Source organism: Alligator sinensis, unplaced genomic scaffold, assembly GCF_000455745.1.
Source record: "Alligator sinensis unplaced genomic scaffold, ASM45574v1 scaffold287_1, whole genome shotgun sequence".
NCBI classification, from domain to species: Eukaryota; Metazoa; Chordata; order Crocodylia; family Alligatoridae; genus Alligator; species Alligator sinensis.
In genome coordinates, this window is record NW_005842910.1 from 227,767 (window position 1) to 241,192 (window position 13,426).

General features: G+C 44.7%; 1 protein-coding gene across 1 annotated transcript; it reads left to right on the plus strand.

Annotated features, from left to right (window-relative positions):
* The first annotated feature begins 9,811 nt into the window (after positions 1-9,811).
* On the plus strand, positions 9,812-13,426 carry LOC102378903 (olfactory receptor 1009-like). The gene is made up of 2 exons (XM_025192293.1): positions 9,812-9,834; positions 12,514-13,426. The coding sequence occupies exons 1-2, from the start codon at positions 9,812-9,814 to the stop codon at positions 13,424-13,426; spliced, it is 936 nt and encodes a 311-aa protein (XP_025048078.1).

A 13,426-nucleotide genomic window follows, 5' to 3' on the forward strand; every position in this document is an offset into this window, starting at 1 on the left:
CTCTTTCCCCATCCCTGCATGCTGTGGGGGTGGAACTCGAGGCCAGGGGAGCACGGGCAGGCCAGGCATGGAGTGGGGCCAGGGCTGGGGCAGGAGCAGGAGCCGGGACAAGGTGGAGGGCCTCCCCCCAGTGCAGGGCTTACCAGGTGGGTGTGGCTGGTATGCCGGGAAGCTTGGGTCAGTCCCTGTTGGCATCAAGGGTGTATGGCTGCCAACAGTGCCCTTGGTCACAGGGGTGCAGCATCTGGCTGCCTAGACAGGGCCTCCCTCCAGGGAAGAGCTGGAGCTGCTAATGGCCAGTGGTTCTGTGGCTGGCCTTGTCTTGTGGGTGAAGTGATGGGTCAGGCTGCTCTGGGATTCCAGAGCTTCTGGATGATGCTTGGGGTGAGGAGCTTGACAGGATAGGCTGCTGGTGACCCAAGGGGCCCTCTCCTGGTGATACGTTACTGCCGATGCCAGGCTGTAGTGGCAGCTCGGACAGGCCATCTGTGCTTGAGTACACAGGGGCACAGCACAGGACTGGCAGGCATATGGTGAGGCGGTGCCAGGCAAAAGCTGCAGGGTCTGAATAAGCTGCCGCAGGTCATCTTTGGCCAGCTGGAGCTGGACCTGGTGGCCACAAGCTGGCTGCAGCTGGGCCCAGGTGCTGCCAGGCCTGGCAGTTGCACGTGCTTACTGTACAGTAAACTACTCTATAGCACAGTAAAGTATCTCATCTGCCTGTCATTCAGCAGTCTCACAATGCTTCAGCTAGCTCCTCCTAATCAGGTACCCTCAGCACTGCTTTGCAGCTAAGCCAGTTTTTTTGCTCCTTGGCTCTACTCAGTATAACAGATGCTGTAGCTGCTGTATAACACAATGCTTGGAGCTCAGCCCTAGCAACATCTGCCTTTTACAGAGTCACTCCAGCTAAGCAGCCTGTAGCAAATAAGGGTGACCCCTCTCTCTCCTTATTTGCTGAACCTCACAGTGTAATGTGTAACAAGGCGCTAAATATAATATATAACAAACCCCAAAATTGGAAATTTGAATATAAATTCCTTTGGGTGGGGGGGGAGGGGCGCTAACACACAGTTCTCTTACAATCTATACAAGTGCTATAACTACTGTGCTAAATGTACGGAACCTAAGCTTCTGTAAACCCCAGATTTAAGTGCTAAATCCTAAATAGGGTGGGAGATTAGACCTTTTATATATGGTTCCCCTCTTCAGTTCTGAGTTCTCTGAATTCCACTTTGTGGTGCTTAACTCTCCTTATTGACTACCCTGGGAGTTTAACTGCCTAATCCTGCTTACTTGGATTGTCCTTCTTGGACTGGACAACTTGTATTAAGGTATTGCAGCACTTAAATGAAAGATTCCAAGGGTCCAACAATTTTGGGTGACTCCTTGAGTGCTTAAACCCTGGATTGTCCACAAATTAGCACCTGAAACTAGATGTAAGCACTTGTCATGTAGCTCAAATTGATGCCACTCCCTGCAACTCTTTGAGACACTCATAAAAATCCCAAGGCTTCGATACAATTCATTTTAATCTCAGCTATTTTGGGGAATTAATTTATATGCAACTCAAAATGGTGTCTAGTTTTTAACAATACAGTGGTCATTGTCAAAGGATGAAAACGAAATATTTGTGATTGGTGATTCTTTCTTCCATATATATGCCTCCTTGCACTTCCTCAGATAGATGCTGGGGCTGAGAGGCCATTTTCATTTGAAACTTAGTAAAGTGTTTAAAAAAAAAACATGCAATTTGCACAACTTTTGGATACAGCACATTTATGTAGAGTTATTCTCAGGGGACACAAAAGATGTTTTAATAATCTTGTCTGCAGTCATCCTGACCTCAGAATGCCTTTCTCCTCTAAGGAGTTTATCCCTGAATGCCATTTAAACAAGCGTATAACAACCTTAAGAGCCTCTAAACATGATCTCCTTTGAAGCCAAGAACAACAGATAACTCCTTTCTACAGGTAGGTTTCAGCCATCTGGCTCCACAGACATGAAAACAACTATTTTGTTTTGGTTTCTGTGACTGGAAACTTCTGATTTCAAGCCAATTCACAGGAAGACCAGATCGGTGCATTCAGAATACTGACGTGAGGTTTATGTTTGTTTAGCACAGGAATGAGGGAAACAGGGATTATGACTTCAGGGTTGGGAGAAGTGCAGGTGATTAATCAGGTGAGAAGGGCACACTATCAAAGGTGCAAGTGACTGCACAAAGGGGAGCATTTCAAGGGCCTCACTAGGTTTTGGTTACAAATGTTTCACTTAAGTAAATATCTTTCTACTTTTACTGAAAATCTTCCTGATATTAAACACTAGCATGCTTAATTTTGGATCTCAAGTAGCATTTTGTCCAATCAATGGTCTTGCTAAAATTGTCATGCAAATTTATCTGCTTTGTACAGGTCCAGCAAAATGATAGTATCTATGTGTGGGTTCACTTGTCCGTGGGATTCTTAAGTTCAGGTCTGAATAAAAACTCTGTTATTTGCATGAATTACTTAGACAGTTGCAGTAGTAACTGTAAGCGCGTGTAGACAAAATGGGGGCCCTAAGTTGAAGTGGTGGGTTTTAAAAAACACCACTTTAATTTAGGGTTGATTAAACCCCCATGTCGTGCACACACCCCACTGACTTACCAGCCTCTCCAGTAGGGAGGGCAAGCTGCTGGTGGGCGGAACAGACCCTGGGTTGCAGAGAGAGCTGGTGCTTCCCTCTGTGGCAGCGGCGCCCCCCCAGTCGGCACCCAGCAGCAGGCACTTGGCCCGGGCAGTCCCAGGGGGCAGCACAGCCATGGAGGGAAGCACTGGGCCCCCATGAAGCTCAAGCAGGCAGGCAGGCTCTGGGGAGGGGGAAAGATCAGGCTTGCTGCTTTTCTTGGTTGGACCTGCTTTCCCAGGCTGCTGTCAGGCTGCCTGCAGGGCTTCCTGCAAAGCCGTGGAGCAGCACGGAGCCCAGTGCTTTGCTCCAAGGTTGTAGGGGCAGCAAACTAAAACTCCTTGAAGGAGTTTCAAATGTCAGTGAAATGTTGTGCACCTGGTGGGAGTGTAGGATGAGGTCAGTACGAATTTTGAGTTATTTTAGGAATCCCTGATATTTGGCCACACAAAGATGTTTTACATTTCTTAAGTTTAATAGATTCTGCTAAAGTTTTGTGCATACATATGTACGGAGTTGTGGTGTTATTTTGCATACATACTATGAAATATATGACATGTACTCCTTATAGCATAAGAACATCTTCTATGCCTTTGAGGTAACAATATGTCACCTGGTTTTCAAAAGGAGAGTTAAAGTCTCTGGATAAACACACACCATATGCTGATAATCAAAATAGATTACATTGAGCATGTTAAGACAGAGCTGCTGTCACATCTACTATCCTAATCATCCTGGTCTCATACATATATATTATATCCGCTATTCTAAGGATGAATTCCACACAAGGCAGAAACAAAGCCTTTTCTACCTGTGCTTCCCATCTTTTGGCTGTTACCATTCTCTATGGAACGGGCTCTTTCATGTATTTATGGCCAAATTCAAAGTACTCTATGGATCAAGACAAAATCATTTCTGTGTTTTATACCCTGGGAATCCCCATGCTGAACCCCTTGATCTACATTCTGAGGAACAAAGTAGTAAAAGAGGCATTTAAGCGGCTGATAGGCAGGAAGGTATTTTTTCAATGAATGTAAATCCTGAGACTATTTCACTATCAGTAAATGGAAGACTTATTGATTAGTGAGTTCTCCACTTCCAATTCTTGATTTCTGAGAATAATCTAAATTGGGTCTTTTGTAACAAAAAAATCTTGCAAAGGACCATGCTACCCCTAGTTTGGTGCCTTAGCACATTGCCAGATTTTTCAAAGTGCTCAACTCCCATATAAACACTCCACAAATTAAAAAGGTCTTAACCCCTGGTCTCAGTGAGAACAGATAGAAATTAAGCACTCTAACTCAGGTGCTTAAGTGGGAGATGAGTACTTCTTAGTATCTGCCTCCAATTGTGGGCAGCCTTTAGAAAATTTGCAGGTGTATGTAAAAAAGTCCTACTTTCTAATAGATATTGATTTAGGCCATACGGGGCACATCTGCATGTGCAATTAGTGCTATATGAGTTTACTGCACAGTAATTTACTGAGGAATAAACCTGCCCTGGGAAGGCATTTACACATGCAGCTACTTGGGAGCAGATTTGCCCTTCCTGGCACTAGCCTGCTCCCAGACTCCTCTGGCTCTGCGCAACCCCCTGCAGCAGCCAGGGGCAGATGGAGGCTCTAGCCATAGCTGCCTGTGGCCTGGGGCCCTCTTTAAAAGCCATCCCCATGTGGTGCTCCTTGGCCACCTGCCTTTTTGGCCCAGAGCAGGCTCAGCATGCTGGCACAGCCCTCTACAACTCTGTCACCAGAGTCTGTGCCCATCGTGTGATGGCTGCTCCACCCCCAGGCCCTGGGAGTGAAGACCCAAGCCCTGGGCTCCTGCTTGCCACCCTGCTTGCTGTGCTTTGCTGATTCACATCATGTAGCACAATGAGCAGTGGCTGGAGTCCTTTTGGATGACCTGGCCAATTTCTAGGAGATCCTTAATCAGTTCCCCCTGCACCTGGAGCAGTAGGCCACCACCATGTGGTTGTCATGTCCTCTTGGAGACCTGGCTGTCCATACCCCTGCTCAAGCTGGTCATGATCACCAGCCTACACTACATCAGCTACCTCTTTCGTCTGGGCAAGGTGAGCACCAGAGAGGTCACCCTAGAGGTCTGTAGCACCTTCCAGGATGTGCTGGGGTACACTTTTCTCCAGGTCCACAACCCCCTGAAGGTGCTGGTGGAGTTCCACACCTTGGGCTTCCCCCAGTGCATCAGGGCCCTGGATAGGACCAACATCCCCATGATCTGCCCACCCCACAGTGACCGCCCCTACTACAGTGGGTGGGACTTCCACTCCGGCATGCTGCAGGATGTTGTTGACCACTGTGGTGCCTTCACAAATGGGAGCAACAGTTGTGTGGGAAGTGTGCATGATGCCAGTGCCTTCTGGAACTCTACCCTGCCAGCCCTGGTGGAGAGTGGGCAACCCACTCCTCCCCTGACTCACATGGCCCTACACCACCAGCTGGCCCCCCACCAGGCACATTTCAATAGATTTCTGGGCCAGACCCATGCACTGGTGAAGTGCACATTCAGGTACCTGAAGGGATACTGGTAGACTCTCACTGCCCAACTTGAGGTCACAGAGGCCTCCACTGCCCCATGTCATTGTTGTAGCCTGTGTGAGGAGTTCTTTTGCGATGCCTGGGCAGAGGAGGTGCAATGGGTGGAGGGCACCTGGCACCAGGTCTACCAGCTGTGGCAGTAGTGACAGTGACAGCCTCACCCACCAAGGCACTGGATGAGCCACACACCTGGCAGTGGGATGCCAGGGTGCTGGGTGCGAGAGGTGCTGGTGGACCACCTCCTCTTGCACTTCCCTCTGTAGGCCACCTGGATAGCCAGCCCCAGGCCTCAGGCCCACCACACACACCCAGCATGACATTCACTGTGGACAGTTTTCAGAAAAGCACTTTATTCCCCTCCAGAAACACAGACCCTGTTCTTCCCTCCCCAACAAGACCCTATTCCTCACTCCCTCCTAAACCACATAAACCTTCCCCTGACCCACAGATCTGTTACATCTCAGCTGTGTGTTCTTGGGCAACCCTGGCACAGGATGCAGTCTGTCTGACTCACAAAGGACTCACCCCCACTCCCTCCCCTCCTCTACCTAAACGAAACTGATTAAAATGCAGTGAGAGACGCACCTAAGACTCTCAAGATAAGGGTGACAAGAGTGAACCAACTGCCCTAGGTCTCATTTACATCCAAGATGGAACCAGATGACCATTCATTTACATGAGAGATGGAGAACAAAAAGCCTGAAGCAGAGACTGCAGTGAATTCTGGGACCAGAGAAGCAGGGGAGCACTGCATGATGGGGATAAACTTGATTGACTAAAACTCGGTTGCCGGGTTAGGGAATGCTGAGGCAAGAGACCGAGTCAGAGGGGGTATGGGCAACATTTGAACAATGGTTAAGGGTTCATCACAGCATCCAGCCTGCTGGAGCCCTAATCCCAGGTGTTGTCATATCTTTCCCGAGACGACTGGTGGGAGTCCTCTCCACAAAAGGTTATGAGCACCCCAATAATTGTTTTAAGTCTGTTAAAAGACTATAGTAAGATCTGGAAAAGTCATGCTAAGCTGAGGCTTGTGCACAACAAGTAAAAATCCAAAATCCTGATGCTGCAAGCTATCTATTGTTCCTGAAGAAACCATGAGATATCCCATCAGTATATCTGCCACCCATAGGAATTTCAAGCTGGCTCCCAAGTATTTGGGTTACTCCCTAATCTTAAGTGTTTCCTGATTATCAATCAGTTTCCTGAGATGGTCCAAACCAGATAACCCCTTGTCAATAGAAAAGACAATGATTTACACTACTGAGGGTGCTTCAAAGCAGCTGAACTGAGGGTATAAAAATCTGTAAGTGTGTGTGCTGCTAGAGGGAGAAGAGGAAGAGGAAAAGGAAGGAAAAGAAGTATAAGCAGGAGGAAAGAAGGAGAAGAAGAAAACCCCTGTGCTGACACCATCCCCTGTCGTTCTTGGGACGTTCCCTGTCGTTCTTGAGACAGATCGTCTCTCTCTTCAAGGATTGTGCTACGGACTGTGCCTGTCAGCTTTGCAGCCTGAGTACCGTGGACTAGGTGAGATCCCAGCGTTCTCTGTCTTCTTTCTAGGCATAAACTTCTGAACCTGAACTGTATCAGTTAAGCTTGAGCTAAGTTTCCCCAAATACTTAGTGAAACCAGGGTAGTATTGTCATTGTTGGTGTTTGTTTTTCTTTTGCATGTCTATTACTACTAGTACTATTATATATTTCATATGCTTAGCAATAAATAACTTTTATAGTCAAACTGGTAGTAGTTGTGTATATTTTTCCTTCTCTGCTTCTCTTTCTTCCCGTGCTCTGCAGCAACGCTTCTTTTACCTATGCTAAAGATCCCTGTGAAGCCCAAATTATTGTGGGGTCTGCTCATCAAGAGGCCAAAGATTGGGACGTGCTGAGTTTGAAACACATAAGGGGATCAGCTTGTATAGGCTGATTGACCCAGTTTGACTCAGACGTGCCCTTATGAACTGAATGCTGGCCCATGAGGGTGTCAGCTGGACACCCAGCCGGATTCAGAGGGATTCTGTTTACCTGTGTGCTTGTGTCTGACTGCATTTTATTGTTGCTCTTATGAACTGATTCTTGGCATATGAGGGTGTCAGCCTGTCCATGCTGATCAGCCCGGCCAGGTCAGGCGTGTCATGTTAATTTGTGTGTGTTTGTGTGTATGACTGATTTGGTGACTGGAGGAACCCAGTCCCATCGAGATTGAGTCCTGCAAGATAGCTCCACTGGGGGTGAGGGCTTGCAGAAGGAAGAAATACAGCTCTGTATAGTAACACAAGCAGCACATTGACAGAATCACCAAGACCCTAGAAACTATCCCTAATAAATGAGCACACCCCAAAGTAATGGGCAAATTTGGTAACAGATCCCCTTCACCCATCACCAATAAAGCATCCTTTTCTCTGTGCAGGCTATATACAGTGCTCTGTGTACCCTCCCTGGTTGGGGGTCACTGGGGTGGAGGCACTTAGGGTGTGGAGCCCAGGGACATGTGCCCAGCACCCTGGCATCTCACCACACTAATGTGTGTGTGAATTTCATGGTGAGTCCCACAGACACGGGGCTCACCCAGTGGAGAGGCTGGCAGGTGTTCTACCAGTGGGGTGAGTGAGAGCAGCTGGTGGTGTGCCTTCTGTCCATAGTAACTTCAGGTTCCCCTGTCAGGGATCTCTTTGTTCCTCTGAAATCCCTCTTTTTGTATTATTTATCCCCTCCCAATGAATCTTCATTTCTGGCATTATTGATTAGCCTCCCTGTGGTCATCATAGTGTCCACGTTCTGTCCTGTCAGCAAATTCCTTTGTTTCACAAACCTATCACATGCACACATCTTAATTTGAGCTTTTACCAGTCTCCTTCGAATTTGGTCTATCTACCAACACCAGAAATCTTAAAGGCTCTACAGTGGGTACTGTGACTTGGCCAATGTGGCAGAGTCCCTTATCTCTGTTGTAGAACAGAGTGGCACATGTCTTCAGTTTCCCAGGCTGCGTCTGCTTCCTTCTTGCCTGTGTCAGACACAGTGGGCCTTGAAAAAAATCTGTCACAAACAGGCTTTTATAAATCAATTAACCCTTGCTGCTGTCCTGGACCATTATTTTAATGCTATATCTACTTTACCTACAAACCAACTCCTAAAAGTAAACCTCTAAATACCATTTTCTAGCCATCAATAACCTGCTCTCTGGTGCTCCTTTTGAAGCTTTCCTCTTGGGTGGACAGAAGCATGAAGCATTTGAAATATATGGGGCTAGGAGAAAGTTTGCAAACCAGATGGTGGGAGGATCAGTGAGGTGGCTACTAGTCTGCCTAAAAAGATCCTTCCTCTAAGTGATGCAGAAACAAACCATCCACCCCTTCTTAAACTTTTCCAAAGACTACAGTAAACAAAAGGGCAGTGGCTCAACTTCAGATAGTGTATTGGAGAGGGCCCCTGGGTAATGCTTAAGTTGCAGTGCAGTGGTTTGACTGATATGCTGGGAAGTCAGGTTCCCTCAGGCAGGGACGGCCTAGAACACAGGTTCTCTGGCCTCCTAGGCACTCAGCTATTGGGGGCAAAAGAAATAAAGTTTGAGTCTGTCCCTTGGTCCTTCTTCTCCATTATATTGCAGTGAATGTGCCTGGTCTGTGCATATAGACTACTATGTATGTAGGCAGGCTATGCATCCAGAAATCCTGTGTGTGTATGTGGCATTTTTGACTCTTAGATGACCAAAAATGCCAAGGAGGCAATCAAAGCAGAACACTTAGATGACCAGGAAGGGAAGAGAATATCACGCAGACTGCTACACTTCCCTCCATGCACTAAGGTACAGAATGTATCATTAGTATTCAAATATGATTGGCATTAGATTGCTATTTAGTTATCTATAATCATAGTTCAGTGGGAATGACATCTCACTTGCACTCTTTTTCATTAAGTGAGCAAAAATAAAATGAACTATGTGCTTTTCTTTCATTTAGGACTATTTGGAATTTGGCCCTGCAAACTTAAAATGTACTTAGGGAATGGGTTATTCCCTCACAGAGGAAAAGATGGATTAGTATACTTCATAGTAATGCATACATTGAATTTTTAAATGTACTTAATGTACCCCAAGCTTCACTATAAAACAAAAACATGGGATTAATCAAATGGACCACAGTCTATGGTGATTGACCACCTAAAATTTAATCAAGGAGTCTGGACTACCGACTCCTAGGAGAGCCCTTTGGACAGGAGTTTTCAAGGGTTTTCTTTTTAAAATCCCAGCCTTCAACCCCAATGCAGTACAGCTCTTCATTTCTTTTGAAAATTAGGAGGGATTGGGATTTTATATTTCCAGTGCCACAAACAATGATAAAGTTTAGCCACATGGTTATAGAATTTAGTGAACTGAAAAAAAATCATCTCCTAATCATCTTCTGTTTTCCAGATCATATCACTCTTTGTAAATGCTTGGCAGAGTTAAATGTTTACACATTGTACAGATTGTTGGCTGAAAAATAAGGAACAAGTCGCTTTAAAATGAAAAAAAAAAAGTTTCAAAATCATGACATTTACAAATGTTTAGAGGTGATTTTTTTGTGTCTCTTTATCCCCAGGAACTATGAACAATGTTTTTATGAACCTGTTTGGACCTGGTATGTTGTTCAGATTCTGAGGTGTCTAGGGATTCTACCCCAAAATGCTAATTAAACCAATATATAAACAAACCTATCACCCTCCATATGTAAGCCTCTTCTGGTTCAAAATGCCACATAATTCCTTCCTGCAGGTAGGCTTCAAATGATGATGTATGATAGATATTCTCTCTTTCTCTCTCTCAGGCAGCTGGACATAATTCTAATTTATAGTAGTAATTTCTGGAGGAATCTAGATTCACTAAAGTAAAAAACCCAGCTGGCTGAGCAGTATATTTTTGCTTTCCAATTTCTTCCCTTCAAAATGCCACATTAACGTTGGAAATGATATTGATGTCTCCAGAATTCTGAGGAGTACCAATGAGTACTTATGTAAAAGCTACATATATTGAAAATAGAAGTATGAGTGATTAGCTATAGTGTAGACTGGCATTCTAAAATGTTCTACTTCCTCTCCAGATCTCCAATGAAGTCTATTCTCATGTGTGCCAGTACAGGTTTTTGTGCATTATAAAATCATGGCTATAGTATACATAAGGGGTGGTGTTATAGGTTACTTTAAACTGCCATAAAGACACTTAACATGGGAGCATTCACTCATTACCAGGTTGTTAACCCATATTTTAAAGTTATGCCAGGTCAAATGAGGTTTATCTTTGATCCATTTTTCCCAAGTCATTTCAGAGTATTGTTGTCTGCTTCGAGGAGATAAAATGTTCTATTTTAATTCCTCTAGAATCCCAGGATGTACTGTTCCCAGCTTTTCCCACTCCTTTCCTCCAACCCACGCACTCCCTTTAGCTAACCCATGCAGTGAGTCCCTTGGATCTCAGCTTTGCCCCCGGTGTGAGTTGCGTGTAGCTCTGACCTGGTGTGAGTGCTAACCTTTTTCCCTGGTGTGGCACGCATCAAGCTCATTGGGTCTCAGCATTGCTTGATGTGAGTACTAATCCAACCAATCCCAATTCAGTGAAATGAATGGAAAATTGTGGTCCTTTATTTTTATTTGTATTCTTTTTTCGTTCCTTTTCTCTCCTTCTCTCCCTTGCCCATTCACTTCAAACACTCTTCTTTTTGCAAGATTTTCCGCCTCCTACCCACAGCTCTGACTGGCTCCTTCTGGCTCCTGCTGGCTGCAGCGTGAGAGAAGCCACATGATTTCTCTACCTCCAAGCTACACATGTTATCCTCCCCCATCTTCTCCCACCCAAAGCAAGGAGCGTCCTAGCTTCTATTTGTGCCCCTGGTTGTCAGGCCCTCTAGTGGCAAGTCACAGTTGTGGAGGTCTGAGATGGCATTGAGTCTTCAACCGTGACTGCTCTGAAACTGTTCTATCTTTATGATGCATTGCATTTCACAGATTTAAAATGTTTCAAACGTAACCTGTAACAGCACCCTAAATCATACTCTCGATTCAACTGCTGTTTTTTATTTATGTTGCAAGGGGGGAGGGGGGGAGGGGGGAGTGTTCCACAAATCCACAAGCCCAACAATTATAATTAAGCCTTGTGTGTGTCCAAGGAAGAGATAGTGTTCTGAATTTAGTGGCATTGGGTCAAAGGTTTCAAAACATCCAATTCCATCATAAGGTTTTCTTTTACAAAATTAAATGTTGATGGGTGATGTGATGCCGATGCCTGAATGATTCAGAGGTCTAGGTTCAACTTTTCATTGTGCCAAAGACCACTTACAGGATTTTGGCCAATTAGATTTCTCAGTTTTGCCTGACAATAATTTATTAAGAGGTGTTAAGATGGTAAATAGATTTAAAAATTTGAAGTTCATGGGCTTTCCGACAAAGGAAGAATGGAAGAGATATTAAAACTACTGATAAACCAGTGACCAAGTCCCATAAAATTTCAAAGGAACATGCATCTGACTTCCCTCATCACCTTTGAAAAGCTCAATGAACTTCTTTTGGAGATCAGCTCCAGAACCATTTTGGTAAGTTAAACAAGCCTAGCTCTTCTGGTCACCTTTCATAAGAAAACCTCCCCATTCTCTTGATCAAACAAGTTACCTCATTTTCTTTGTGTCCCAGTTTAGTTTCATATTTTTTTTAGCAGGAGTGATCAGGGTTGTACAGCATTTTCTTGATGAGGTATTACTAGTGCTTTGCATGCTCCAAATTTAGCTGTGAAAAAACTGAAAAAAATAATGAGAAAAAATTATTTTCATTGAAATCTTACATGGAAAAGTTCAACTTTTTTGGCAACCTAATAAAACTGTACATTTTATTTGGGAAATGCTGCCACACTGCCTGGCATTTTCCATGCTATGATTCATTTAGACGTACTTGTAAGATTATTTTTTTCCCCCAAGGCACAGTGTGGCACCATTTAAAAAAATCATATTTCAGTGAAAATAATTCAGAATTTGACTAAAATATTATGGATTTTGATTTTTCTCTGAAAGTTCTGAAACTCTTAAAGTGTTTACCTAGAAAGGGAAACAATTCTAACATGTTGCACTTTATATTCGTCTGTAACTCTTCTTACACATCACTTTTCTTAACCCATAGATACTAAACATCTTTCCTGTACATCAGTGAACAGTTAGAGACATTCCTGTGGTATCTGCTGCTTTCACCCCAGCACTGACTTCTTCAGCAGCAGCAGACAGCATCTGTGGAACAAATGGCTTCTGCAAATTTCACCAGGGTGACTAGCTTTATCCTCCGGGGTATTATAGACAACCCAAAATTGCAAGTTATCATTTTCATGCTGTTCTTCTTCATTTACCTCTGTACCCTGATAGGGAATCTCGGGATGATAGCACTGATAAAGGTCAACCCCCAGTTACACACCTCCATGTACTTTTTCCTCAGCAACTTGTCTCTCTTAGATGTCATCTACTCCACCGTTATTGCCCCCAAAGCCCTGGTCATTTCCTTAGGAGAGAATAAAAACATTTCTTTTACTGGTTGCATGGTTCAGTTTTTTTTTCTCTCTCTCTGTGCTAATACTGAGCTTTGCCTCCTGGCTGCAATGGCATATGACCGTTTTATAGCCATATGCAACTCCTTGCTTTATCACCTCATCATGTCCAAGAAAGTCTGCATCCAGCTGATAGTCATCTCTTACATCTGTGCCTTTGTCAATGCAATCACCCATACCAGTTCTCTCTTCAGCCTCTCTTTCTGCCACTCCAATGTCCTTGACCATTTTTTCTGTGACATCCCCCCACTCCAAAAAATTTCATGCTCTGACATTCGCCTTGATGAACTGGTGCATTTCATCTTTGCTGCTCTAGCAACCTTAACCACCATTATGATCATCCTCATCTCCTACCTTTATATTATCTTTGCCATCCTGAGGATCAAGTCTGCTGAAGGCAAATGCAAAGCTTTCAACACCTGTGCCTCACACCTGACTGCTGTTGCCATATTATATGGGACACTCTTCTTTATGTATCTGCGACCCAGCTCCAGTGACTTGGCAGACCAGGACAAAGTGGTGTCTGTGTTCTACACCATGGTAATCCCCATGCTGAATCCCCTGATCTACAGCCTGAGGAACAAGGAGGTGAAGAATGCCCTGTGGAGAACAATAAGCCAGAAAGTTATTCTTCAGTGTATGTAA

What these genes read in the sequence shown, in the direction of transcription:
- LOC102378903 (XM_025192293.1), top strand. Translation starts at nt 9,812, where the DNA reads ATGAACAATGTTTTTATGAACCT. An exon ending in AACAATGTTTTTATGAACCT is followed by an intron (nt 9,835 to 12,513) that starts GTTTGGACCTGG and finishes CAGGGTGACTAG; the next exon opens with CTTTATCCTCCGGGGTATTA.